The 23895-nt window shown below is 43.0% G+C and overlaps 4 protein-coding genes across 10 annotated transcripts in view; 1 reads left to right on the top strand and 3 right to left on the bottom strand.

The window, feature by feature from the left end:
• LOC109474823 (coiled-coil domain-containing protein 170-like) overlaps positions 1-6044 on the bottom strand; it is an 11046-nt gene extending 5002 nt beyond the window's left edge. The window contains exons 1-8 of one of the 3 annotated variants that reach the window (XM_019775231.1): positions 5516-6044; positions 4077-4153; positions 3024-3045; positions 2667-2828; positions 2041-2297; positions 1624-1671; positions 897-1047; positions 543-728 (exon numbers count right to left, since the gene is read on the bottom strand). In XM_019775231.1, the coding sequence (XP_019630790.1) occupies positions 543-728; positions 897-1047; positions 1624-1671; positions 2041-2297; positions 2667-2828; positions 3024-3045; positions 4077-4153; positions 5516-5752 (1140 nt within the window). In that variant the 5' untranslated portion in view covers positions 5753-6044. The remainder of the gene's footprint in view (positions 1-542; positions 729-896; positions 1048-1623; positions 1672-2040; positions 2298-2666; positions 2829-3023; positions 3046-4076; positions 4154-5515) is intronic. The other 2 variants (XM_019775232.1, XM_019775233.1) reach the window with 2 other exon arrangements.
• A 1168-nt stretch (positions 6045-7212) lies between these two features.
• Positions 7213-11041, top strand: LOC109474867 (sepiapterin reductase-like). The gene is made up of 5 exons (XM_019775329.1): positions 7213-7874; positions 8355-8506; positions 8787-8909; positions 9322-9434; positions 9678-11041. Exons 1-5 carry the CDS (start codon positions 7583-7585, stop codon positions 9808-9810), a joined length of 813 nt encoding a protein of 270 aa, XP_019630888.1. The 5' UTR covers positions 7213-7582; the 3' UTR covers positions 9811-11041.
• Positions 11042-11133: 92 nt separating this feature from the next.
• Positions 11134-19582, bottom strand: LOC109474843 (neuronal acetylcholine receptor subunit alpha-9-like). Its single transcript, XM_019775285.1, has 7 exons — positions 19380-19582; positions 14152-14309; positions 13693-13737; positions 13402-13511; positions 13022-13249; positions 12436-12731; positions 11134-12181 (listed from the first exon to the last, which is right to left on the bottom strand). The coding sequence occupies exons 1-7, from the start codon at positions 19453-19455 to the stop codon at positions 11634-11636; spliced, it is 1461 nt and encodes a 486-aa protein (XP_019630844.1). The 5' UTR covers positions 19456-19582; the 3' UTR covers positions 11134-11633.
• Positions 19583-19915: 333 nt separating this feature from the next.
• LOC109474837 (neuronal acetylcholine receptor subunit alpha-10-like) overlaps positions 19916-23895 on the bottom strand; it is a 14817-nt gene continuing 10837 nt past the window's right edge. For 2 of the 5 annotated variants that reach the window (XM_019775268.1, XM_019775270.1), the window contains exons 3-7: positions 23084-23128; positions 22679-22788; positions 22064-22294; positions 21374-21669; positions 19916-21176 (exon numbers count right to left, since the gene is read on the bottom strand). In XM_019775268.1, coding sequence (XP_019630827.1) covers positions 20590-21176; positions 21374-21669; positions 22064-22294; positions 22679-22788; positions 23084-23128 — 1269 coding nt within the window. In that variant the 3' untranslated portion in view covers positions 19916-20589. Of the gene's footprint in view, positions 21177-21373; positions 21670-22063; positions 22295-22678; positions 22945-23083; positions 23129-23895 lie in introns of those variants that run through there. The other 3 variants (XM_019775272.1, XM_019775273.1, XM_019775269.1) reach the window with 3 other exon arrangements.

Below are 23895 nucleotides of genomic sequence, written 5' to 3'. Positions count from 1 at the left end.
TGGTGAATAAAACCAAAGCGCTGGCCAGAAAATTGATTTTTCTAAAAGGGGCGTGGCTCATAACTCGAGATGACGTCATGATTACGTCATCAAAATTTGCATAAATTATCATCTTGCACTAAGGTACTCACACAAAAAAAATCAATGGCCATAGGTAATCCTAAGTAGTATTTTTAGGATGTCCCCAAAGTCCTCAGCCACCCTTCCATACCACCTTAATCAAACCACTGCATTGATAGATGGAAAAAACTGTAACAACTAGGAAGAAAAGGAATTTCCTCAACTGTTGGGGGCAAAATATGAGCATTTTTGAGTTGATTCAGAACCAGAATCTTTTTTTTTTTTTTTTGCAAATCACAAAAAAATGAAGAGGCGAATCCGAGAACCAACAAATTAAATTGGTGTGGCCTTAAAGGAGAATTTACCAAATAAAGATGCAGTACAGATGACATAAAAGGGGTGTGCCGTTGACAACAGAGTAAAGTTGTCTAGATGATCAGAAAACAACTGCAGGTCAACTCAGAGAGATTGCCTCTACTCACCATTCTCAACTGCTCTGTACTGGTGTTGATTTGAGACAAGTTTCGCTGCTCGCGGCTGACCTCTGACACCAGCCTCATGATGGTCTCCCTGCTGGCCTTGGTCTCCAGCTCGCTGCTGTTCAGTGCTTCAGTCAGCGTGGACAGCCGTCCACGGAGCATGGTGTTCTCTTCCAGTATGGAGTTGATCTACGGACGAAGAAAACACACCCATCAATAATCTAAACATGATAAAAGGTTGGTGTGGAACAAATACAATAAAAACTGGCTCAAGCACTCTTAGCCAATGCTTCATGGCACAAAATCTTTGAACTGTTGCTGTCAAATTAAAGGTTTTGGTATCCCAACATGTCTCACCTTGTGAGTGACCTTCTCAATGACATCAGGGATGCTGCCAGCTGCCGTGTCAAGGCTGATGCAGCGTCCGACCTCTGTGCAGAGGTCACGATATTTCCTCTCCCACGACTGCGACTTCTGCTCGGACTCCTCGCGCTCAGAAATGTGGCCCCTGTGTGCCAGAGGGAAGAAACACATTTAGCACTTACTGTCAGACACAAGGTGAGATAAGTTTTTGACTCATCTCCTGAAAATTGTCTACATGTAGGTATTGCACAGTTAAGGTGCAGTCACATATCATCATAGGTCGTGGTACAATTTTTATGTTATAGAATTTTGTAATATCAAGACGTGAGCAAACCAGCTGGTTCTAAGACAGCATTTTCCGTACCATTTAGACCTCTGAATTTTGTATGCATGTCATGATGCATGACATACATGTATGTGACCAGGCCTAAGGCCTTATAGTGGGTATTACACCAAGACTATAACCATATCACCTGGGTTACTCTGCCAAGTGAACATTGCATCTACTGGTGAACAGTAATTTTGTGATTGTTAGGGGATTCCATGCTTTAAAGGAATAGGTCAGAGCTTAAAGAGATCCCTTCTTGAGTGAAAGACCTCCTTTTCCAGCAATAAAACTATTTTTGTTCATTATACATTGCTGACAGAAAATTATGTCTTTTAAATGATGGCTTGACCTGTTCCTTGCTAAGAGGCATACAATATAAAAAGACGTTTATACCTGGAGTTTTGATCAGTAAGAAATGTGACATGTCTCCGTTCCTTGTATCTGTGCATGAACATGATCAATTTTTTAGTAATCTTTAATAATGGTTTGGGTTTCCTCTTAGTCTCAGAGCTTCCTGTGATCTATTAAACTAAAAGTTAAAGGGTTGCATTAAAATTTGGTTGGTCTTTATTGTCCTTAAAAGAAGAATGAAGGCACTGTAATTTGAAAAATAAGCTTAAGAAAAAAAATTACTCCTTCACCTAAAATAGAAAATTTTATGTATCCTTCCCTAGCTCCCGGTCGAAAAAATAATTTTTCAAAAATTTTCATAATCCTCTTTGCAACAGCTCTCCCCCATGAGAAATTTATTTTTGCTACTCAATTGAAATTGTCTTTTTTCCCAGTGAAGGTTGAAGACATGATGTTTACCTGAGTCTTCCTTCCAGCTCTGCGACCCTGTCCTGGTACTCCCTCACTTCCTTCTGCAGCGCCTGGATGGTGATTTCCCCACGACCTTTCACCACAGACAACGTCCCGGTCTCGTCCTCCATCTCCCGGATACGGTTACGCAGCGTCTGCACCAGCGCCACCTGACGCGCGTTGTCCTCCTTGTAGCTCTGTATCTCCGTCTCCAAGTCCCGGATTTGCACGTCTTTGATTGCGCACCTGTTCTTGCTTTCTCCCAGCTGGAATCAAAGGAAAACATATTCAGTTTCAAGAGGATGGGGCGAGGCAAAGGTTTTATGGGAAAATTGTTTCCATGTTCCTCTTTGGTGGTTGTCATAATGTTTTTTATTCAAGAATAGCTTCAGTCAGAAATAGACAGGTGTAACACAAGGCCCTTTCACAAATGGCACAGCTATCAGGAAAAGGACATTCAATTCAAAGTCACCTTAAAACATCACTACATTTACTGGTAGCTTATACCATAAAGAAGCTGAATTGGGGAAAACAGCTGCAGCTGAATATGTAATTTGTTCAAAGCATCATGGAATTAGGCAATAACCATGCCCATACTGCCTGCAACATACAAGCAGAATGTCAGGATTTTTTACCTCCGCCTGAAGTCGCTCAGCTTTAACCTGCATGGCGGCCAGCTCTCCGGTGGCACTCTCCGCAGCCAGGCGATAGTGCATGGTACGGCCCCCTGTGGGCGGAGGTTGGGATGGGGGCTGGGGGGGATAGGCAGGGTCTCCAGATGAGAAGTAGCCATTGATCTACAAAATAGCAACAATGGAAAACCATTTAGAGAACAGTTGTGAAATATATTAATCACAGAAATTATGCTGAAACTAATGGATAAATCATACATCATTGATTGTCACTTAACAGCTATTGTTAAAGGGTAGAAAACAATAATCTTATCATGATGTTGAAAGAAATCCCTTTGATATGATATAGCTGAGTCTCACCTTTGGTGTCTCTGGTCCTTTACTGCAGGAAAACAAGGAAATAAGAATTAAGATTAGCCAAGTGTGGAAAATAATGACGCCCATGGTGAGTAGCACATAATCTGCTGTAAATTCTATTTTTGCAGTTGAGGTTCTTGCATTGTTTGAAGTTTGCAATCGAAACAATTCTGTAGTACAGTAAATATATGAAACACATATTTGCAGTGTCATGATTATGAGGAAAGACTGGCCATAGCAAAATCACAGTGAAAATAAAACTACCGCAATCATGTAATCAATCAAGATATACAGTGTATGAGCCAGCAAAGAGAAACTGTTACAGTTTCCCTAAAAAAGGAAACACTGTGTATCACAGTTTTAGGCATGGGATTTTTCCTTTTCAAAAGGAGCAAAGGCTGAGTGGAAAAATAAATACAATACACATGACATGGATGACTGAATTGTCACAACCTGTCCAACAGGTAATACCCTGATCCCAGCAGGGCATGAAATAATACCCACCTGCAACCTGAAATTTCTAGTATGTATGTAACAGGTTTTAAAAGATGTACCTCTATTCTAATACTATAGCAATAGGCAAAAATTCAGAAATCTTTTTTTGGCAGATGAAAAAAATGCACAAGGTTTAAAATAATGCAGCTGTGAGTAATTTCATAATCACGTAATGCTGTGGTGGTGCAGTTTCTGAGGATTCTGGCTCCCTGCAATTATGCTTGCTGACAGAAAAAGGGATCGCGTGCCCTGCCCGGCTTAACCTTTTGTCTAAATCTTTGCCTGGGTGTGCCATCCTATCTAGTTCACCAGGCTCCCATCTTCACTCCCTCACAAATATTTGGAAGCCTTGGTAAACTAAACAGGATAGCAACCAGGTAATAGTTACCATATCTAGGACAATTCCAAACTCTATATATTTTACTTAACCAAAAACTCAATACCGGTAGGAAGACTTTAGCTCACAGTTTGTGTGAGGCTCACACAATGCAAATATTACAGGGAAAAGAACAAACCACTACTATGAAAGAAATTATAGAAATGTATAAATCATATCCTTACCCTCCAGTTGCCAAAGATGTGATCAAGTCGTCTTTTTTCTCCAGTTCTTTCTTGTAGAGCTTCAGCTGCTCCTGCATCTATAATTGATAAATACGTGTTTCTATGATGTAACTATGTACAGTCTAAACATAAGGCATTCATTGTCCCCGCACGTCAATGGATGTTGAGGTCTATCACGTAATGATTAACAGCAGCGGACAGGGCTGCATACATGAACACACAAAGGACAGTATTGACTAAATAGTCAACTACCCAGATTATTAACAGTTATAGTAGGGTATAATGTCAAGTGACTTGATCAGTCCCATAACGTTGTATTTCAAAAATCTAGGACATGGATCAATAATTGTTTGCATAAAGCTTTTTCAACTCCCGCATACCTCGGGGATGTTCTACATACCCGGGGGGATTTGAACACTGTAAATTCATATAACTTAAGGTTGTAGCACCAAAATATTTGTGGCTGAATAAATCTTGAAAACCTGGACTTTGGGGCTGAGACACTGAATATGTGATCAACAGAATAGAAATAAAAAAAAGATTCAATGGTTTGATGCTGGTTTGAAATGGAAAAGTGGCTGCAAGAACCTTGCAAAAATAACACATTGTCAACTAGTACATGTATTTTAGGTCATCAGGCAGAGAAAGGTTAACCTTCTGCCTGCTGCATGATCTCATTATCAGTACTAATGTGATACAAAATGTCACCTCACTCATTAGGGTGAAAGTTAATGACTTACTGTTATATTTACCTAATCACTCGGGCATATTTTAATAAGTTACTTTCACAGTTAGCTCACAAGTGTTTTACAATGGAAGTAGGACCATTTTTCTGCTTCACTGGGATTTCAGGAACCTTGACACAAGGCCACTTTAAATTCTAGGACTGAAATATGATGCTCCCCCTCTTCTAAAATGAGTTGTTTTTCTGTGTCAGTAAGTTGTACATTTAGTACATTGTCATTGAACACTTCCCCTTTAGCAAGAGGTATTTTGGCTGTGTACGATGACTTATAACATTATATAGATATTGGAGTGTCATGATATTAAACAAGTGGAGAATGATATGTTAATATTAGAATCTTGTCTTTAAACTCTTTAAATGTATTGTTTTTTGGTTGCCACAGTGCTAGTGAAAGCAAAACTAATAGAATTCACAGATACATCATTTATTTTGTAATTTTCTACATTTCTAAACCTCTTCTCACATCCTTCAATTATATTTGATATGTGTCTGGATGACATCCATAAAATCTAATTTGTGCCGCCTAATCTAGAATAATGAGGTGTCAGACCCCTGTGTCGCTTTCAGCAAGGTCCTTGCTTTCAGTATACAATGGAATTTATGTTCTATGTCCGCTTTCTGTGCATTATAAACACATCATACATTACCTAACGTAACCAGGTAAATAACTACAGACATGTAGACGTGTTCTCACCTCCTGCATGAGCCTCCATGTCTGTCCGGAGGCGCCGGGAGAGGCTGGGCGGTCGGCGGTCCTGTACAGGGAGGCGGGCGGGGTTGAGCGCGCGAGGAACGGCCGCTCGTTCCCGATGTCGTACACCAGGCCGGAGTCATCCAGCGTCTGTAGCCCGGCCCGAGGAGGGGCACTGCTCAGGCCGCCACGAGGAAGCCTCGGCAGCGAATCCTTGTCCGTAAGCCTGTAACTGGTCATCTTGGACACTCGAGGACACCTGTATGAAATTCAGGTAAGGCAGTCGACCTCACAGTGCACTATATGCACCGATGTTTTTCCCAGCTAAAGTCCCCTCAAATTAACACAAAACTTGATCTTGATAACCCGAGAATGTTAACGAAACTATGAAATATGTCCCCACGTCCAAGAAATGACCTGAACTTTCTCTTGACGCTATGAAAACTGAATAAAATAGCAACGTGAGCCCAGTGTTATTGTTGTGCCTGGCAACATGATAAACACACTGGTGAGGAACCACCACTGCGCAGTGCGTCTGCGCAGGGGGCGGGGCTACTGACGTCACTGTTGTGTTTGGGTGTATCATAGTTACATTTATGTAATTTGTATCTTTCTTATTCCGCTTCATTCGACGGCTTTAGGCTATATCAATCCATTTGATTTACTACTGTGTCAAATGTTACCTTTAATGTACTCAGTACAGATGATTGATATGTGGCGGAACGACAAAAATACAGTCGAGAGACGAGTTGCTACCTAGGCTGAACGCAGCACCTCATTCGACAACGTATAATACTATATACATATAAAGTAGACTGAAAGAATAAGAGACAGAAACTGTGTCAGATCATGGTCAGATACATATGAAGATATCGCAAATCTAAGCAAAAGTTGATCACACGAGGACGATTCAATAAAGTGCTGCATTGTTTTCTTCACGTGGACGTAATGATAAATGTCCGATTGTAACTGCACGCAACTTGTCTGGCTTCAAATACACATGGAAATGTTGATCTTTTGTGACCAACTCAACTGAATCAAAAGCAATTTCTGACAATGGCCTAAGTTCGGTCAATTAAATTTCAGAACAAACGATACATCTATTAATATTCAAGGACTTCTGTATACTAGTAATGTCCTTGATCTATTGTTAGAGCAAGGTGGCATTTCTCCGTCATTTGATAGGCGATAATTCACAGTTCACACCGTTTTAACGATTGGTTGTCTCGATCTGTCAGTGGAACTTCGAAGTTAGTGCAATACCAATAATTAGCGCCCGAGGGGGTTAATCTAAAGCCCCTCGATCCCTTGATTTTTCTGTTCAATACATATCGGACAGGATGATGATGACATATTGGACGACGACGACGGACTGCAATACATGTAATTGTCCTTCGTAAATCAATATATAGGAGGTAAATAAGAACAGCAATCCAATAGCTTCCTTCAATCACACCATTGTCTACCTGACCTGACCAGGAATTCAATATTTGAGGTGTGAGATACAGGAATGCATGGGTATAATCGTTCTTCGCATTTCGGTACTTTAGCTGCCTCTGCGTAATGGCAGTAGCACTGGATAATTACCGCCAACAAGCCGTGAAATATAAGCCAGATGTCCAACGGGCCAGTGGGACGATTTGTCGTGCACATGTACAGACTAGCGGTACTATACAGAAGTGCAGGTATACATAGCCGATTTGTTTTGGTCTTGACGTGCATAGGCACATGTAGGCCATGGTAGGACAGTACAGAGTATTCACCGTGTGGGGAGTTTTAAAGTTTATGACCATAAGGTGACTCAGTAATATGGAACATTACCGTAGAGGGAACTTATCTCCAAACAGATATTTCGGTGGCCGAGACAGACTCCATTCAACTGAAAGAGTACCCAACGCCCGTGCGGTCACCGGAAACCTTATTATAGGAGTCAGCCAAAGTGCAAAGGTTAGCTAAACGTTCAAAGGTTACGCGGAAGCTTTAAGTTGTCTTTACACATGTGTGTTTGACCTTCGTAAGATCACCCTTTTATGATAACGCCACTCCCAAAGGAACACGTGGGATAATCAAATGGCGTCGGTCGGCTCGTCAGCCGTGTTATTAGGCCCCGCCACGTTCTGTGCCGTGACGGGAGGGAGCCGGGGGCTGGGCCGGAGCATCGCCGTGCAGCTGGCGGGGCGACTGGGGGAGGGCTCCCGCCTGGTGCTGACCGGCCGCTCGCTCCAGGGTCTACAGGAGACCAAACGGCAGGTGGAGGAGAAGAGTCCGAACCAGCTGGAGGTGAAGTTGGTGACGGGAGACATGGAGGACTCCACCGTGTACCACGCGCACTTCTGCGACATCTTTGCAGACGTTAAACCAGGTATTAAACCAGACATCGATCTGCCAGGACACGCTACTGATTACTGAGTCAAAATTTAAAACTTAGGCATTATGAAGATTGAATTTTCAGCACTCAAGACATTAATTCTATCATACATCTGTGCACGTGACGTCCAAATATTCAACTTGCCTGACTATAAGTATATTCGTATCTCTCTATCCCGCCGTAAGTTGCATAACGTACATATGATACAAGTGAGTGAACTTTTACCCCCATGCCAATTATATCATATGCATGAACATGCATACACTGGATAAAAATAATGCAAATTAAGGTCTAATCTTCGTAAACAGTTCACGGAAATGTGAGTTATGTTACTTTCAAAACTCACAACCAAAAACGCACTCGGCAAAAACTACTACTAGTAGGAAGGCCTTTTATCATTTTTGCGCTTATACAGCATCATAATTACAATAGCATGTTAAAAAAATTATATTGATTTTATATGACGATCGGTAGGCACTTTTAAGAATGCTCTGATGATCCACAACGCGGGAACCCTGGGCGATTTGAGCAAGAAGGCAGCAGAACATTCTGATGCTGAGATTCTTAACAAGTACTACGCCACCAACCTGACGTCTGTCATCGCTCTGACGGCCAAGTTCATGCAGGTGTTTATTTCTAGAACTTTTATTCAGGGCAGGGGGCTATTAATGTAGAACATATATTAAGCAGAGTCTGTTGCCATTCTAATTAAGAGAAGCTAAGCCTATCAAATGATCAAATATCGAAGTCCAAGTCTCTCCTTCCAATCCGTGAATAGTTTCATCGGGTTGCGTTGGTAAAATCAATATTCAATGTACATTGTGCAGAACTATAGCATGATTTTAAGAAATGAAATTTTACATTTTTTGTAACAATTCCGAACTAATTATTAACGGTTTCCTTTAGGTCTTCTCGGCCTCTACCGTCAGACGAACGGTAGTAAACATCAGTTCTGGAACTGCCATTGAACCCTTGGAACACCACGCCCTGTACTGTAGCGGCAAGGCGGCCAGGAACATGTTCTTCAAGGTGAGTACATTCATGTAGTCCCTGACCGGAGTGCTGATGTTTCTGCATACGCCCCTCCTTTGTGAGGAGGAAAACGAGCCCCACCCCTTGTTGCAACTTATTTTGCCTGGTAGTCAGCCTGTGTTGCATGTTGGCCCGCTTCGTACGCTCACTGTCCCTAGCTGCGATTTTGCTGTGTGCGACGTTATAGAGGCTTGAGTTTAAAATTGATGGATACAACTTACAAGTCTGACGCACGCCGTACCCGTACCCGCCATCCTTTCATCAAGTAAACTGTTTGGGGCATTTTTTGAAAATTCTATCGCAGAAAAAAAACAACAACGAAATCAGTAAAATATCTTCCAAACAACCGGTATCATCAGAGCGATCATTATGAACTTAAATTTTCGCGTTTGGTTCTATTCTGTTGCAGGTGATGGCGGCAGAGGAGCCCGATGTGCGCGTGCTCAACTACTCCCCAGGTCCGATGGTGACCGATATGTTACACACAACCAGGTCATGCGGAGTGAAAATAGTTGAAGACGGGTTAGTTTTGACCAGCTGGTTTTGACCTATCCTTTGGCCTCTCCCCTCAAACTACTGGTGAGGTGTTAATTGTAGAGGGTTAAAGATGAACGGAAGCCTGTGTCGTCTCCCGACCCGATTGAATAGACGTTGATGTGTTGGGGGTTATACCAACATTGACTGAACTTTGTTTTCGCCTCTTTTGAAGCATTAGGCCAATAGTAATATGCCACTCCAACAAAAATTATTCTTCTTACTCTACAGATTTAAGGCCATGGAGTCCCAAGGGTTGATCCAGAGCCCGGACGACCCTGCAAAACACCTGCTCACCCTGTTAGAGGAAGACACCTTCAAGTCAGGCGCTTTTCTCGATGTGTTCAACCGCTTCTCACTGTGATAGAGATGAAAATAAAAGTTTTCCTTTCCTTTTCACGATTTGTGTCTTTTTCTTTTGTCTTTTTCCTGACGTATCATACTACAATTCGGAACCTGTTTGCGAATGCAGGTAACAGATCTTTCTAGATTTAGATTTATTAGACTGCAGCCAAATGATACTGTGCCGTTTGCTTCATGCGCACCTGTAAAACTGTCACAGCATTAAGCCCCACATCCCCACATTCATTCAGTTTATCACTCTCAGTCTTCCATGATCACTCCTTTTACAATATTGCAGGCCAAACAGACAAATTTTAGACGACAAACACAAAACTGGTGTTCGAATTCTGATCATGATCTTTACACCTGACTGAATTCTCGCTCCCCAAGGAAAGAGTTCTACATTGGTGCGCTCCCGTGTAAGCACGTAGCCTGTGTAGTGTTGCAGACCACCAGGAATAAGGAACGTGTAAAACAAACATAAGCTGGTGCAAGGTTTCATTCTCACTGCTATGGACACAAAATGTCATTCTTGCTAAGTCACACTTTCCCGATTTAATTTTTCCGCCAGCGAACAACCTGGGATACACTGTACCAAAGTATTGTATCTTTTTATTCTACGTCACATGGTTTTCACAAAAAATACTTGAACTATCATCAGTAAAATCTTGATATGTAAGTGTTTCAAATGTACTGTACTAGTATATCTGAGAGAAATCGTGCTGGGATACAAAACAAACTACTTGAACTCATATGAAATATACGTAATAATCAACTTATTACTAGGGATTGCAAAGTATGTTATATTTAAGAACTGGTGTAATACTCGTAACAGAAACAATGATAGATACACATCAATGGATCTACCGTAATTTCAAATCAGAAATCATTTTATACTTCAACCTAGTAAACAACAGAATGTACAAACATGTACTTTGTAACTTGTAAACTTTGTTTTTATGTATACATGTATGTAATGTAATGTTGCCTTTAATCAAATGAATAAAGTTTGAATTTAAAAAAATCATCAGTAAAATCACTCTCATGATTTTCATGATATATATATATAGTTACAGACTTCCGAGAATATACAACATGTATGCCTTCACTATAGTCAACTCTCTTAGCCAGTGTAATTCGAGAAAAAAACATTTTGAGATGCTTTTCCAATTGGATACTGGATAATAAGTACATAGTAACATGAAACAACTCAAGATAAATCCGAATAGTCAAAGAGCGTCTCTCAAATTCTTAAAAAAATCACCGTGAAAAAATACAGTTAGACGGAATCTAGCGAATACCGATTCGCTTTGGTGTCAACATACCGTCGAACGAATTTGTCTTGAATGAAATGCATATACTCGTATATAACATGGATACAGTGCATATGTACAACAAATACCGTCTTGTGTCTCATCTCCGTGCATGCCCATCAATATACAAGTTGCACTCAATAAGAATGCTCCATATTATATATATATGGACGTCTTAGACTAGAATGTTAAGATTATTGAAAAAAGGTTTTGCTATCTTAGCCTTCTCTCCCATTTGTATCATCTTCTCCCGTGCTCTATGCAGAGCATAGGGTTTGGTGCCCATGTCCATTTCCGTAGCCTTTGGGCGACACACAGTTGTGCAGGGCACTACAGCAGGGGGGTAGTCAGCTGGTAGTGCTGTGTGTTTGACCTTCCCATACTCTTTTCCTACACCTTTTCCCCACACCCTTTTCTCAAGCAGAGAAAGAAATGTGTACCATTTTTAAAGTCTTTGGTATGACCCGGTCGGGGTTTGAACTCACGACCTCCCGGTTACAAAGCGAGCACTCTACCAATTGAGCTATTGCAATCATCTTCGGAGGTTGCGAAAGGTCACTAACAGTGTGATGACACTAGCGATGATGTAAAGTACCAGGAAGATTCTGTCCACTACTTTGGCCAGAATCTTCCACTCGTTGTGGACACTGTGCACCATGTCTACGTTTTTCATTTTGTTCAGAATCTCCTGCACCGTGCACTGGACTTGTTTGAGATACTTCAGCTGTTTCTCCAATGCGGGGTGACTGTGTGAGAAGCTTGTGGACATATTCGTAGACATGGTAGATCGGACGCTAGGATAATCCCTGTTGACAGAATACATGCCGTTTCCGTTTGCAAAGCCGTTCATCTCCGTTAGCGGCAAGGTGGTTGGTGGGCTGTAGCTGTGCTCACGGGAATGCCAACCGTGTCGTGATTGGTCGCCCATCAGCAGGGCCTTGGAAACGTACTTGAGGAACACTTTCCGCGCCCAATCAGGGACCGGCTTGCTGTCCTGAACGGAGTCGCCTAGTGTGATGACGAACGCAGCAGCGATGAGCGAGAGGGACATCAGAGCCATAGACACAATGATGTAAACGCCTGCGGAATGACAAGGGAGGCAATCTTTCAATCAGTCATAAACTGTGCAACAAAAGACTCCAAAGCCATTGAGGATAGTAAATGTATGTCATTTGTCGTCGTCAAAATACTAGTACTATCATGTCCAACTCCAGTTCTTGACAACCTCATACCTTCGCCAAATGATGTATACTAGTACCTTTATGACTGACGTTTTGGCATTGATTATGCAAATAAGATGCTCATTTATGTGAAGAAATATCTGCTATCCATACCTATTGCCGGAATGTTTTCTGACCGAGGCACCGCCTCCGCCACCAGCAGCTGGAACACCGCCAGGGACAGCAGCACCGACACGCCGAACGAGATCTTCTCCCCGCAGTCGGGCGGCAGGTAGAAGGTCGCCCCCACCACGAAGGCCAGCAGGGTGCAGGGCACGAGCATGTTGATGACGTAGAACGTGGATCGCCGGGTCATGTGGATGGTGAAGGTCACATCCGGATACGGAACACCGTTGAAATTTCCCTCGTGTCTTTCCACCGACAGTTTCGATACATTCCACTCCACGTTTCTATAAAATAGGAACACGGAGGTTTTATTTTTTTACGATTGAAAGTGACAGACACATTTAATCGACTACCTACTGCCTACGTCACGTTTCCGTAAATAACATGACAGAATCATGTGGGAACATTTTTCTTCAAAAGTGTCGAAGCATGAGCTGAATATTTGGTCGTTGGTGATCTTTTGTAGTAGACCTCTAACGCCGCAGAGGTCAAATGTATTGGTAAAGTGAACTATTAAGAGGAACAGGTTGACTAAAATCATTGTTTCTCCCATTGTCAGCAGGAGATGTCTTACTCGATAAGGTTCTTCAAGTCTCCATCTTCACCCTGGACATAGTTGACCTGGCGCCCATCTTGGTTCCACGAGCCGAACTTCAGCGGGCATTTCTGTTTGTCAAAGGGGAAGTCAGACACGTCCACTAGACAGGCAGACATGGTCACGGCGGGGGCTTTCCAGTCCACCTGGCCGTCAGAAGAGATCATCACCACATCCTCCAGCCACCCGTCAAACTCGTGGTTCACGCTGTGGTAGTGGTACAAACCAATGTATGAGTTTCGCTGTAGCTAACGTCATGCCATTTAATAGCTCGCCACAAAAATGGACGTGTCTCTAAGCCATGCTAAATCCACCAAAAGTGAAATTTGCTTGACAACGAAGCCGTAACGTATACTTACTTATGGTAGAGGAAGAAGTCTGGTCGCCAAATTTTGGCGGCTTTGACAGTGATGAGGTCTATCCTTCCGTACTCGGTCGCGTTCCACGTCAGAAACTCGTCTGTCCAATTCTGAAAAGTGTCAACATACAGCATGAATAGTTACTTAGCTTAAAATGCAGGTTTCAGAGGTTTGGACCTTTCTTTACATGGATATGATTATAGAATCGCGGAGGCCTATGTACTTACTATGTCACAAACGTTATAAAGGAGATTACAGAGTAAATTAAACATGGATACGAAAGGGGCTCACCAGTCTCAACCAAACGTCTGCAGTGAGAACTTGGTTCTTCTCGTCCTAACGGAAAGACAAAAGGTGTGAGTCAAATAAAGTAATATATCAAACATTCGGAATAAAGCAAACATATTGGTACTGCGATTTTGACAACCCATGTGTTCTTGTTACAGCTGGCTGGTTTATGGTGTTTGTATTCATGTGCATAATTTTACATCGTAAGCCATGGCATGGCTTACGCCACATCGTCACCGTAAAATTATGCACATGAAAATTTGTTGAACCGACCCTTCCATGTTCAACCGGTCAAACAAACAAACAAACAAACAAACAAAAAGCAAACAACCAACCTTTCCGCATGTTGGTTGTGGACATTAACGCAATCCAATTCACAGAACAAGTTTTTGTAACAAGGCAATAACAGAATTTAAGTTCGTTTGGGTAGAAACAGTAATATTAGTTGTTTGCTTCGCTCACCATGTCTATGATATGAGCCAGTGCCATGTTGACAGTAACGTCGGTGGGGGTCCGGGAGTCATACACGGGCCTCACGTCGGGTGTATAGCTGCTGTTCTCGCCGAGCAAGTCTTCATACAGACGCAGCATGTGTGGTTTTTCTCGGGATCTAACTTGTCCTGCATGAACGAACACAAGTCATTTTCCTGATTTGTTGTTGTCAATATTTTGTCGTACATCTTGCTCGAGCTCACTATATATATATATGCACAGACTACAGTTGCAGTGACTGGAATTACTGAATAAACGCTGTCATGGATTTTGAAGCGCCATACAAGTGTCACGTAGTAGATGGAGTAGATGACGTAACGGTTAATTTAATATCTATATTAATCAGTATAAATTCATCACTGAGGACATTCAAGGTCATCCACCATTCAAGGACACTGTTTACACTGTAAGGACATCTAAGGATACAGTCTAAGGACACAGTAGGAATGTAAGGGTTAATGGGTGGAACACTGAGGTTACACGTATACTGAGGTTACGTAAGGTAGGACCGTAAAACATAACTAAATATGGTAATAGTCCCTTCTTCTAGGCCACATAACACAGATTCAGGGAAACTTCAAGTTCAGTTATAAGAAGTCCATTCATCTAAAAAGTAGTAAACAAGTCCCTTAATTTAGTTCAAGGTAAAACAGAGTTGTCATCAGAGAGATAGATGCTTTCTTGAGTCAGTCTTCTCTTGGAGAGTCTCCGCCTGGCTGTGGCCAGGGGAGTCTTCTCTTGAGCGGAGTGAGAGGGACTCATACTTTGTGTAACTCCGTTGACTGGGAATAAAACCACACTAACAACTACAACTTTCCGACTAATCTTTTGTGGACGACGCTCAGAGACCACCGTACTAGAAGGGAGCATCGCCACATTTTGGTAGTACGGCTGGGGTCCTCATCGCCACATTTTGGTAGTACGGCTGGGGTCCTCATCGCCACATTTTGGTAGCGATGGCTGGGGTGGACGATCCAACATTACAACGGAGAAGGAGAGACTGATGTGGAGCTGGATACCAGAGCAGGTGGGTGGAACGACAAGTTGCTTCCATTTGGCACACTAGCTGTCGGTAGCACCGGTCTTTTGTGTAGAATTTTCTTAGTCGTAAAAACTGTAGTTTCTATGTTGAGTTTTACCTAGAATTGCAGCATAGCATTGTCTTCAAACAGTGAGTTGTGCTGTAATTTTTTGTCAGCCAGTTGTGTTCAGCTAGGGAAGGATGTTTAGGGGTTTTGAAGTTCGTCAGCATCTGAGTAATGGCTGCCTGTTGGGCGGAATTGGAGTCAGAGGAGACTCGGAAGTTAGTGGGCCGGGAACCACTTGTACAGTTTGTGGGTCCTGGCAAGGCAAGCAGGAAGGGAGACCCTTGCCTTGAGTTGAATATTTTATACAGTATGGTAGTTTAGTTGGTTGTGTTTTATATTATACTAACGTGCTAATACTGTAGTGTGTTCAATGTGTATATGAACATGATAGAATGGGTGGGTCCCAATGCCAGTAGGGGTAGGAGCTGATTGCAGGACGATGCCTTGGAAAGCCAGACATTCGGGCAACATTGCCGGGTAGCGGGAATGTTTGGGCATCACGAGAGCATTCGGCTGGTAGGAACATCAGTTTAGATTTCCATGGGTAACTCTCATTGATAGAGTTAGGTAGGGAGACTAGCTATATACAGGAACACCGTTTGTGAAAAAAAGGGCAGAAAATTTTTGACCAGGAGATGAGGCCAAGGGAGATGATTTAAGTCCAGGATTCAGTTATTCATAATCAGGTTCTGCAGTTTTCTCAGATTTGAGTCTATTGAGGGCAGGTTGATGCCATGAGTTGTGGGTGGCAGGTGGTGCCACTGAGTTTTTTTGAGGGCATGTGGATGCCGAGATTTGAGAGGTGACAATAGGTGTCATGTTGAAGGGTACATTGGTACCGTGTGCGGTTTGTGACAGCCCGGTAGGCTGGCCGCTAGTGTTACGAGTACTCGTGTTGCAGGGCACGTGGTTGGTGCCACTGTGTAGGGTCTTAGGAGAATAAGACCGGTTGTACTGTAGTACATGTGTATGTGCCATTGGTTGCATGCGTTGTTCCACCGAACCCCAACCCCTGCAGGTGAACTCCACAGGAAGTCGACGTGAGGAAGACGACGTCCAGACGGTCCGACGCGCATAACGTAACGATGCGGTCGTGAGAGCACCTCGCCGGGATGCCGAGGGCACTGACCCAGCACTGCATCTTCCAGACGGACGGAGTTCCTGACTGACGTTTCCTGTGGTCCCGTGTTGCGTCCAGAGACGGCGGGAGCGCGCAAGCCGGTCACCAAGGGGGAGAGCGGAGTGGCGACGCGTGACAGCCATGAGGGCACAAGGAAACACTGTTGATGAACTAAGAGAACTGATAAGAACTGATTCATTGATTCGATGATTATGGACAGTCTACAGGACTCTTATAAGCTGTAGAGTCGTTACTTGAGATAACAGTATAGAATAATGTTTCACTAACATTGAGTGTTATACTATATTTTAGTCGATATACGTGTATCATACTTTTTGTTATTTTTTATAACTTTTGTTCTGACGTCACCTCACGGCAACGCGGACGTTGCCTGTTCAGGAAGGGAGAGATGTCACGTAGTAGATGGAGTAGATGACGTAACGGTTAATTTAATATCTATATTAATCAGTATAAATTCATCACTGAGGACATTCAAGGTCATCCACCATTCAAGGACACTGTTTACACTGTAAGGACATCTAAGGATACAGTCTAAGGACACAGTAGGAATGTAAGGGTTAATGGGTGGAACACTGAGGTTACACGTATACTGAGGTTACGTAAGGTAGGACCGTAAAACATAACTAAATATGGTAATAGTCCCTTCTTCTAGGCCACATAACACAGATTTAGGGACAACTTCAAGTTCAGTTATAAGAAGTCCATTCATCTAAAAAGTAGTAAACAAGTCCCTTAATTTAGTTCAAGGTAAAACAGAGTTGTCATCAGAGAGATAGATGCTTTCTTGAGTCAGTCTTCTCTTGGAGAGTCTCCGCCTGGCTGTGGCCAGGGGAGTCTTCTCTTGAGCGGAGTGAGAGGGACTCATACTTTGTGTAACTCCGTTGACTGGGAATAAAACCACACTAACAACTACAACTTTCCGACTAATCTTTTGTGGACGACGCTCAGAGACCACCGTACTAGAAGGGAGCATCGCCACACAAGCATGAAAACAAAATACATGTACCTGTCTGTTACTGGGTAGTTCTTCATATGTACTCGTACGAAACAAATTTATGCTGAATCTGAAACGTTTCATTGTGATAATGAAATATTTCTAACAGTTTCAGTTTAAATCTTCGTTTAGATCCTTTGTCTCGTGTAGCCAATAAAACTTGAACGTTGATGGGCTTGTGAAGATACGGGCAGTGCTTGAACCTACCAGCAGGAAGCTACATCGAGCTTATCAGCTTAGCTGTGTAACTACAGCCTCTCCCTGCGGTTTTGTGTTTCTTCCGTAAATTGTCCGTTCATGTCCAAGTTCATGCTCCAGTGAGACCGTGCGTCAACGTCTGGTTGTTTACGGAATATTTTGTGTCGAAAGCACATGTACCTTAATCGGTTGTTTTCTCTGACACAAAGCATGAAACGGCTGGACGCTGAATGGAGATATTCTCATATTTCCGTGTTAGTATAGAACTGCAAAACCCTATTAATATTTGTCACAGTAGCATTGACGTCATTTTTGTAAGTGCCCCCAAAAGACTTAGTATTTCTTTCAAAGAAACGAACGCTGAACACGAAACGAAATGAACAGTAACCACGACCCCCCCCCCCCCCCACACACACACAGACTACTAGTAGTAGGGCACATTGTAAATAAGCTACTAGTTCTCCCCATGTTTTCTTTCAAATGTCAGTGACACTCATGAGTGCTTCTGTGATACACGGGCTGTGCACTTTGAATTTCACAAATTCAGTTTTGATTTGTGTGAGGGAAATCTCAACAAAACCACCCAGGTGAGAAAGACCTGGTGGAAGCTAGTGAGCTGACACACTCCTCCATTCGGTTTACTCGTATGTACAAAAGTAAACGTTGGCGTGCAGTATGATAACACGTGGAACTGTTATTACAAGGTCTGTCTATGTAAGGTTATTCTTAGCAGGTGGATCCTAACATCGCACCTCACACCTTTTGTTACATGTCAACAACGTGTGGGCATTAGTCTGTAAGCCGTCACGCTAGTGCAGGTGTAGTGTGTTGGTCATGGCGGGGGACATGGTTGAAATAGTATGGGCAATCCAGCAGAACACAGAATGTATGACGTCGCGGTAGAAACATTAGTGTGAAGATCACTTGAAAATACTGTATTTGAAAATCAGCGAAGCAGAAGCTGACCTTTCAGATCTGAAGGAATCGGACTGTTAAGATTTTGTACTGCAAATTAACGATATTTTGAACGCAAACTAATTTGATCTCTCCTCAAACACTTATGCTCATATGATTTACAACTTGTCAAGGCTCACATAAACAGCGAACCTTGTGATTCGTTAGGTTAGTGCTATGATTTGGAAAACACTCGTCCCGCCATTGCTGTTAGTTCTTCACCCTGTTCACTAGTGTCCGTGGGCAAAACCTCGTAACAATATAAGGAAGGGGAGGGGGGTTGAGTGTCTGTGATGTCTCGGGCCTACCTTCGGCGGTGATATTTATCTTCACATGCCGCGCTCTCTGAACTGGAACAAAGTACGCCCACAAGTATGGCACCCAAACACATGTGTATCCATTCAGATTTATTTAATACTTACTCTTCCAAATACTTGTATCTGATTGAAGATAAGCTGTAGCAGCGACGGAGCTTGAATAAGTACCCCCCCCCTCCCAAAAAAACACACACAGGATATCATAAAGGTTACCGGTGATCGTGTACCTCGTTCACTTATGCAGGAATTCGAAGCGTTACGACTGCAAATTCAAACACGATTTGATTGTTGAATGTATCGCCGTACTTTCTGGGATATACCCCTTAATGTGGATCTATCATATTTCCATTCTAGTGCCTGCTCCTGTTGTACTTTATATACACCCCTCGTCACCTGAAGCTGAACAGACGTTTACACACCCAGTTTGATTACACCAGTTACAATCTACCCCAGACTTGACTTCTACGAGTATATCCATAGAAGCACACGAACGTGTTACCACCCACCTTCAACATATCCACAACTAGTCCACCACAGAACAGCTAACGCCATCGAGACGTGCCACTTCAGATAGTTAGCCATGTTTGAAGTCGCGCGTTCAACTGTTGTGGTCTGCTCACATGTGACGGTTGCTAGCACTTGGTGGAACGGAAGTAGCTAGAGGGCAGAGTAGTCTGTGACCCGACTAGTCTAAGCTTTATTCACGTCCATTGTTCCAGGTATTCAATGACAGGTAACCGTGCGAACGGTAGCTGTCCTCGGATCTCAATCTCAGATTAGCAAGAAATGATTGTCTTTTTTTCCTAATTCCTCATCAGGCCTTGTGGCGTTTTCCTATATATTCATGTCCTTGTTTTAACTTAATTTATGCCATACACGTCTGTGTACTTTTTCTGTGCATGAGCATAAACGCCGTAAACAACAACAAGTACATAATTATATACTAGTATAAGTCCTGCTACACACGCGTGAATGATCATGGGTATATATATATATATATTGTATGTCTTTATTAGATCACGAGGACAAATCTCTCTCCGCACCCCAAAATACCTTTCACCACGAGTCATAGATAGAACTTAAAAAAGCACGGTCATCACTTCCTGTGTGGGTCGTTTCCGGTTGTCTGTTACGTTTCTAGGAACAAGGATTGAATGCCTTGGAAGGTCGCACTATACAGTATTCATGGGCGAACCCAGGGGGTCTATGACGCGGGTATAGAAAAATGTACAGACAACATTGGTGAATCCCGGCTAGAAAGTCTTATGTGACAGGTAGACAGGTGTATACGTGCTGTGTGGTATAAAAACATGTCGGCTTTCAGGTATATGTATTACTAGTATTTGGATTGTGAAGGTCTTCGCGAGTTCGTGACTGTATAAACAAGGACACTATATAATGTCCTTGGAACAAAAACGTATAAATTACCTTCTTGGCGAAGGTAGCAAGAATGTTAACCAGGAGGTTTAAAGAGGCGACTGCAGTTTAGTTGATTTCCGCAGAGGGCGATTTCGAATTGTGCGTCATGAGGCGACACGCCGACAGAATTTTTACCGCGTCGAAGTGAGTAACCTTGGCGTATAACATGATGTGTATTAACGCGGGGGCAAACCAGAAACCCAGGCCCAGTTACCCTGGGAAGCATTTTGTTGTTTGTTATTCACTGAGGCCAAGCACAGTACATGTATTTTAGGACTGAAGCAACTTGAGAAAACGTTATGATGTGTCGTCTCCGGCATGACTCCCTTCCGGCTCCATGAATCCCCTGAGGTTCAGCAAGGTCACCACAAGGGCGATGATACAGGCCACCAGGTACAGAACGAGAAAGATCCTGTCCACCACTGTCGCCAGCGTCTTCCAGTCGTTGTGGATGTTTTTCACCGTGTCCAACTTCTCCATGTACGCGGAGATTTCTTCAACCGCGCCTTTGATTTCCAGCAGGTACTCCAGCTTGGTCGGCGATGCCCGGCTCTTCCTCTCTGGTCTAGCTGGCAAGCCAAGTCTCGATCTCCGTTCGGTACCAGAGTATATGCTGTTCCCGTCTACTTTGCGGTTTATATATATAGTGTTGTTTTTCATGTGCTCGGGTGAGGGGTACGCGTTGTACCGGTACCAAAGCTCGTCCTCGTTCTGTCCGGACTGGTCGCCCATCAGCAGTGCTCTAGAGATGTACTTGAGAAACACTTTCCGCGCCCACCCAGGTACCGGGTGGTTCTCCTCACCAGAGTCTCCCAGGTTCATGACAAACGTAGTGGCCAGGAGGGAGAGCGTCATGAGCGCCAGTGACACGATGATGAACAGACCTGCGAAGAAAAAATTAACAAGTCAACGATGAAGTATGAACTGTCTTCTCAAGTCAGAATGAGATAAAGGCTGTAGATAATCTTAACGTCAAGCTGTAAAGAGAGGAATATAAGATAAATGTGATTCTGCATAATATCGTTGCATCAAATATGGAGGTTGTTTCTACATCTAAATGGGAACATACGTTTGTCCATACCTACTGTGGGGACGCTTTCTGACTGCGGCACCTCCTGTGCGACCACTAGTTGGAACACCGTCAGAGTCAGCAGCACCGACACGCCGAACGAGATCTTCTCCCCGCAGTCGGGCGGCAGGTAGAAGGTCGCCCCCACCACGAAGGCCAGCAGGGCGCAGGGCAGGAACATGTTGATGACGTAGAACGTGGATCGCCGGGTCATGTGCATGGTGAAGGTCACGTCCGGATACGGAACACCGTTGAAATTATGTTCGTGTCTTTCCACCGACAGTTTCGGTACATCCCACTCCACGTTTCTATAAAATAGGAACACGGAGGTTTTATATTTTTACGATTGAAAGTGACAGGCACATTTAATCGACTACGTACCTACTGCCTACGTCACGTTTCCGTATATAACATGACAGAATCATGTGGGAACATTTTTCTTCAAAAGTGTCGAAGCATCAGCTGAATATTTGGTTGTTGGTGATCTTTTGTAGTAGACCTCTAACGCCGCAGAGGTCAAATGTATTGGTAAAGTGAACTATTAAGAGGAACAGGTCGACTAAATCAATGAAAGTCTTTACTGTATTGTGTGACTCAGCACAATGGAATGCAGAGCAAGGGCCAATAGGCATACTGTTAAAACAACTAGTCCTAGGTAAATATGATTAAACGTCTTCTGTCTGTAGGTGTCACGTGACCTACCGGATTAAATTCGCCATGTCCCCAACTTCGCTCTCACTGAAGTAGTCAACATGGCGACCGTCCTGGTTCCAGGAGCCGAACTGTAGGTAACATTTCTGTTTGTCGAAGGGGAAGTCAGACACGTCCACTAGACAGGCAGACATGGTCACGGCGGGGGCTTTCCAGTCCACCTGGCCGTCAGAAGAGATCATCACCACATCCTCCAGCCACCCGCCAAACTCGTGGTTTACGCTGTAAGTTTTGGTCGATTAGATTAGATTCTCAGTTTTTCATCAGTACCAAAACATCAAATGACAATTTTTCAACTCTCTACCGTACATGTCAAAGTCGTAACCTGACAGTGCATGTAATTGGGTCTTTTACATGTTCAAATAGTTGTAGATGTAGTTTAACCGATTGAATGACTTACATGTATAACGCTATTCAGATAATGTCACATTGCTCTCTTACGAAAAGGTATGAAAGATATGCGTAATCCTCTGGTTAGTGCCATACATCTAGACAAGATTTTTAAGGCACATGCACATTTGAAAAGGATGAAATGTTCACATATGTAATGTAATCATCTGACTACGATATCCTTTAAAAGACGTGAGTCGCTGACAAGCTGCTTACTTGTGGTAAAGGAACATGTCTGGTCTCCAGATATTCTCCGCTTGTGTTGCAATGGTCTCTATCCCACCGTACTCACTCACATTCCAGGTCAGAAACTCGTCAGTCCATTTCTGGAACAACGTAAAGTGCACAAGAAGGTAACCGACCACCGAATGGATGGCAGATTCAAACCATGAACTTTGGCAGTACACGTCTGTAGGCAATCTTTCGTCCAGGAGTTTGTCGGGGAAAATATAAAGCATGTGTAGTGGTGCTGCGTACCGGTATACACGTATTTGGGTACAAGTCCAACGTACCAGATCTATGTACAGGCAATGTATTTGAATAGACAGATATAAGTCAAATGCATAACTTGATTATACATAATACAAGGGTTGTTGACAAATAAAAATATTGCAAACTCACCATTCTTAACCAGACCTCTGCCGTCAGAACCTGGTTCTTCTCGTCCTGTGTAATGATGGGAATCTTCATTGAATGGATGTGGTTAAAACATACATTCAGATTTTGCAATGAGGAATGAAGTAACCATATTGCTGTACAAGAAAAACGATGGCTTATTTGAGCAAGATCAGCAAAAGAGTAGACAATGTCCAACAGTGGAAGCCAATAGGCTGAAATATTGTCAAATATAACGTTAACGGGGGGTGCCCTAATTCCGACCTACCCCTAATTCCGTACTAGTTTGAAAAATCCTTGTTGCGGCGTTATGCATGGGAGCACATGCCTAAAAATAATCACAAGAATGGACAAAGTTTTTGTATTGATATCGGTAATCTCACTAAGTTTGTTTTAGTTCGTACACTCCGACAACAGACGAGTGAAAAATTTGTGTGAATTCGACGCTTGTTCGGGGGTTGACGAGCGTGTCAAAAATGCAGGTTTTGCTTTTCAAACAGCCACTTTGGAGCAAGTCGCGTAATCGTAAAAAGATTACTTGTTTGGGACAGAAAAACAGTTGTAGATTGTTTTAGTCATAATTTGTGTATTATAATTTCTAAACTCTCTTCTCAGATCGACCTGTCTTAAACACTAGGTCGGAATTAGGGCACCCCTGTTGCGATAGAACGTTCCACCGGCAAAATGACCAAAAACCTGCCGTGCGTTTCGCGAACCATTACGCTTCGGTGCAAGGCGCTACACTGAAGTGAAATACACAGCTGTACAGCTTTAATCATTGTGATCTTTATCTGTCAATATTATAGCTCATGTTGCGC

The sequence above is a fragment of the Branchiostoma belcheri genome, unplaced genomic scaffold (genome assembly GCF_001625305.1).
Source record: "Branchiostoma belcheri isolate BF01 breed outbred unplaced genomic scaffold, Haploidv18h27 scaffold32, whole genome shotgun sequence".
Classification (NCBI taxonomy): domain Eukaryota; kingdom Metazoa; phylum Chordata; class Leptocardii; order Amphioxiformes; family Branchiostomatidae; genus Branchiostoma; species Branchiostoma belcheri.
The sequence above is the reverse complement of the archived record's forward strand: the minus strand, read 5'-3'. Positions and strand labels throughout refer to the sequence as shown.

What these genes read in the sequence shown, in the direction of transcription:
- LOC109474867 (XM_019775329.1), top strand. Translation starts at nt 7,583, where the DNA reads ATGGCGTCGGTCGGCTCGTCAGCCGTGTTATTAGGCCCCGCCACGTTC. An exon ending in TGACGGCCAAGTTCATGCAG is followed by an intron (nt 8,507 to 8,786) that starts GTGTTTATTTCT and finishes GGTTTCCTTTAG; the next exon opens with GTCTTCTCGGCCTCTACCGT. An exon ending in CCAGGAACATGTTCTTCAAG is followed by an intron (nt 8,910 to 9,321) that starts GTGAGTACATTC and finishes ATTCTGTTGCAG; the next exon opens with GTGATGGCGGCAGAGGAGCC.
- LOC109474843 (XM_019775285.1), bottom strand. Translation starts at nt 19,455, where the DNA reads ATGGCTAACTATCTGAAGTGGCACGTCTCGATGGCGTTAGCTGTTCTG. An exon ending in TAGTTGTGGATATGTTGAAG is followed by an intron (nt 14,310 to 19,379) that starts GTGGGTGGTAAC and finishes TCGTTCATGCAG; the next exon opens with GACAAGTTAGATCCCGAGAA. An exon ending in GACTTCTTCCTCTACCATAA is followed by an intron (nt 13,250 to 13,401) that starts GTAAGTATACGT and finishes CCACTACCACAG; the next exon opens with CGTGAACCACGAGTTTGACG.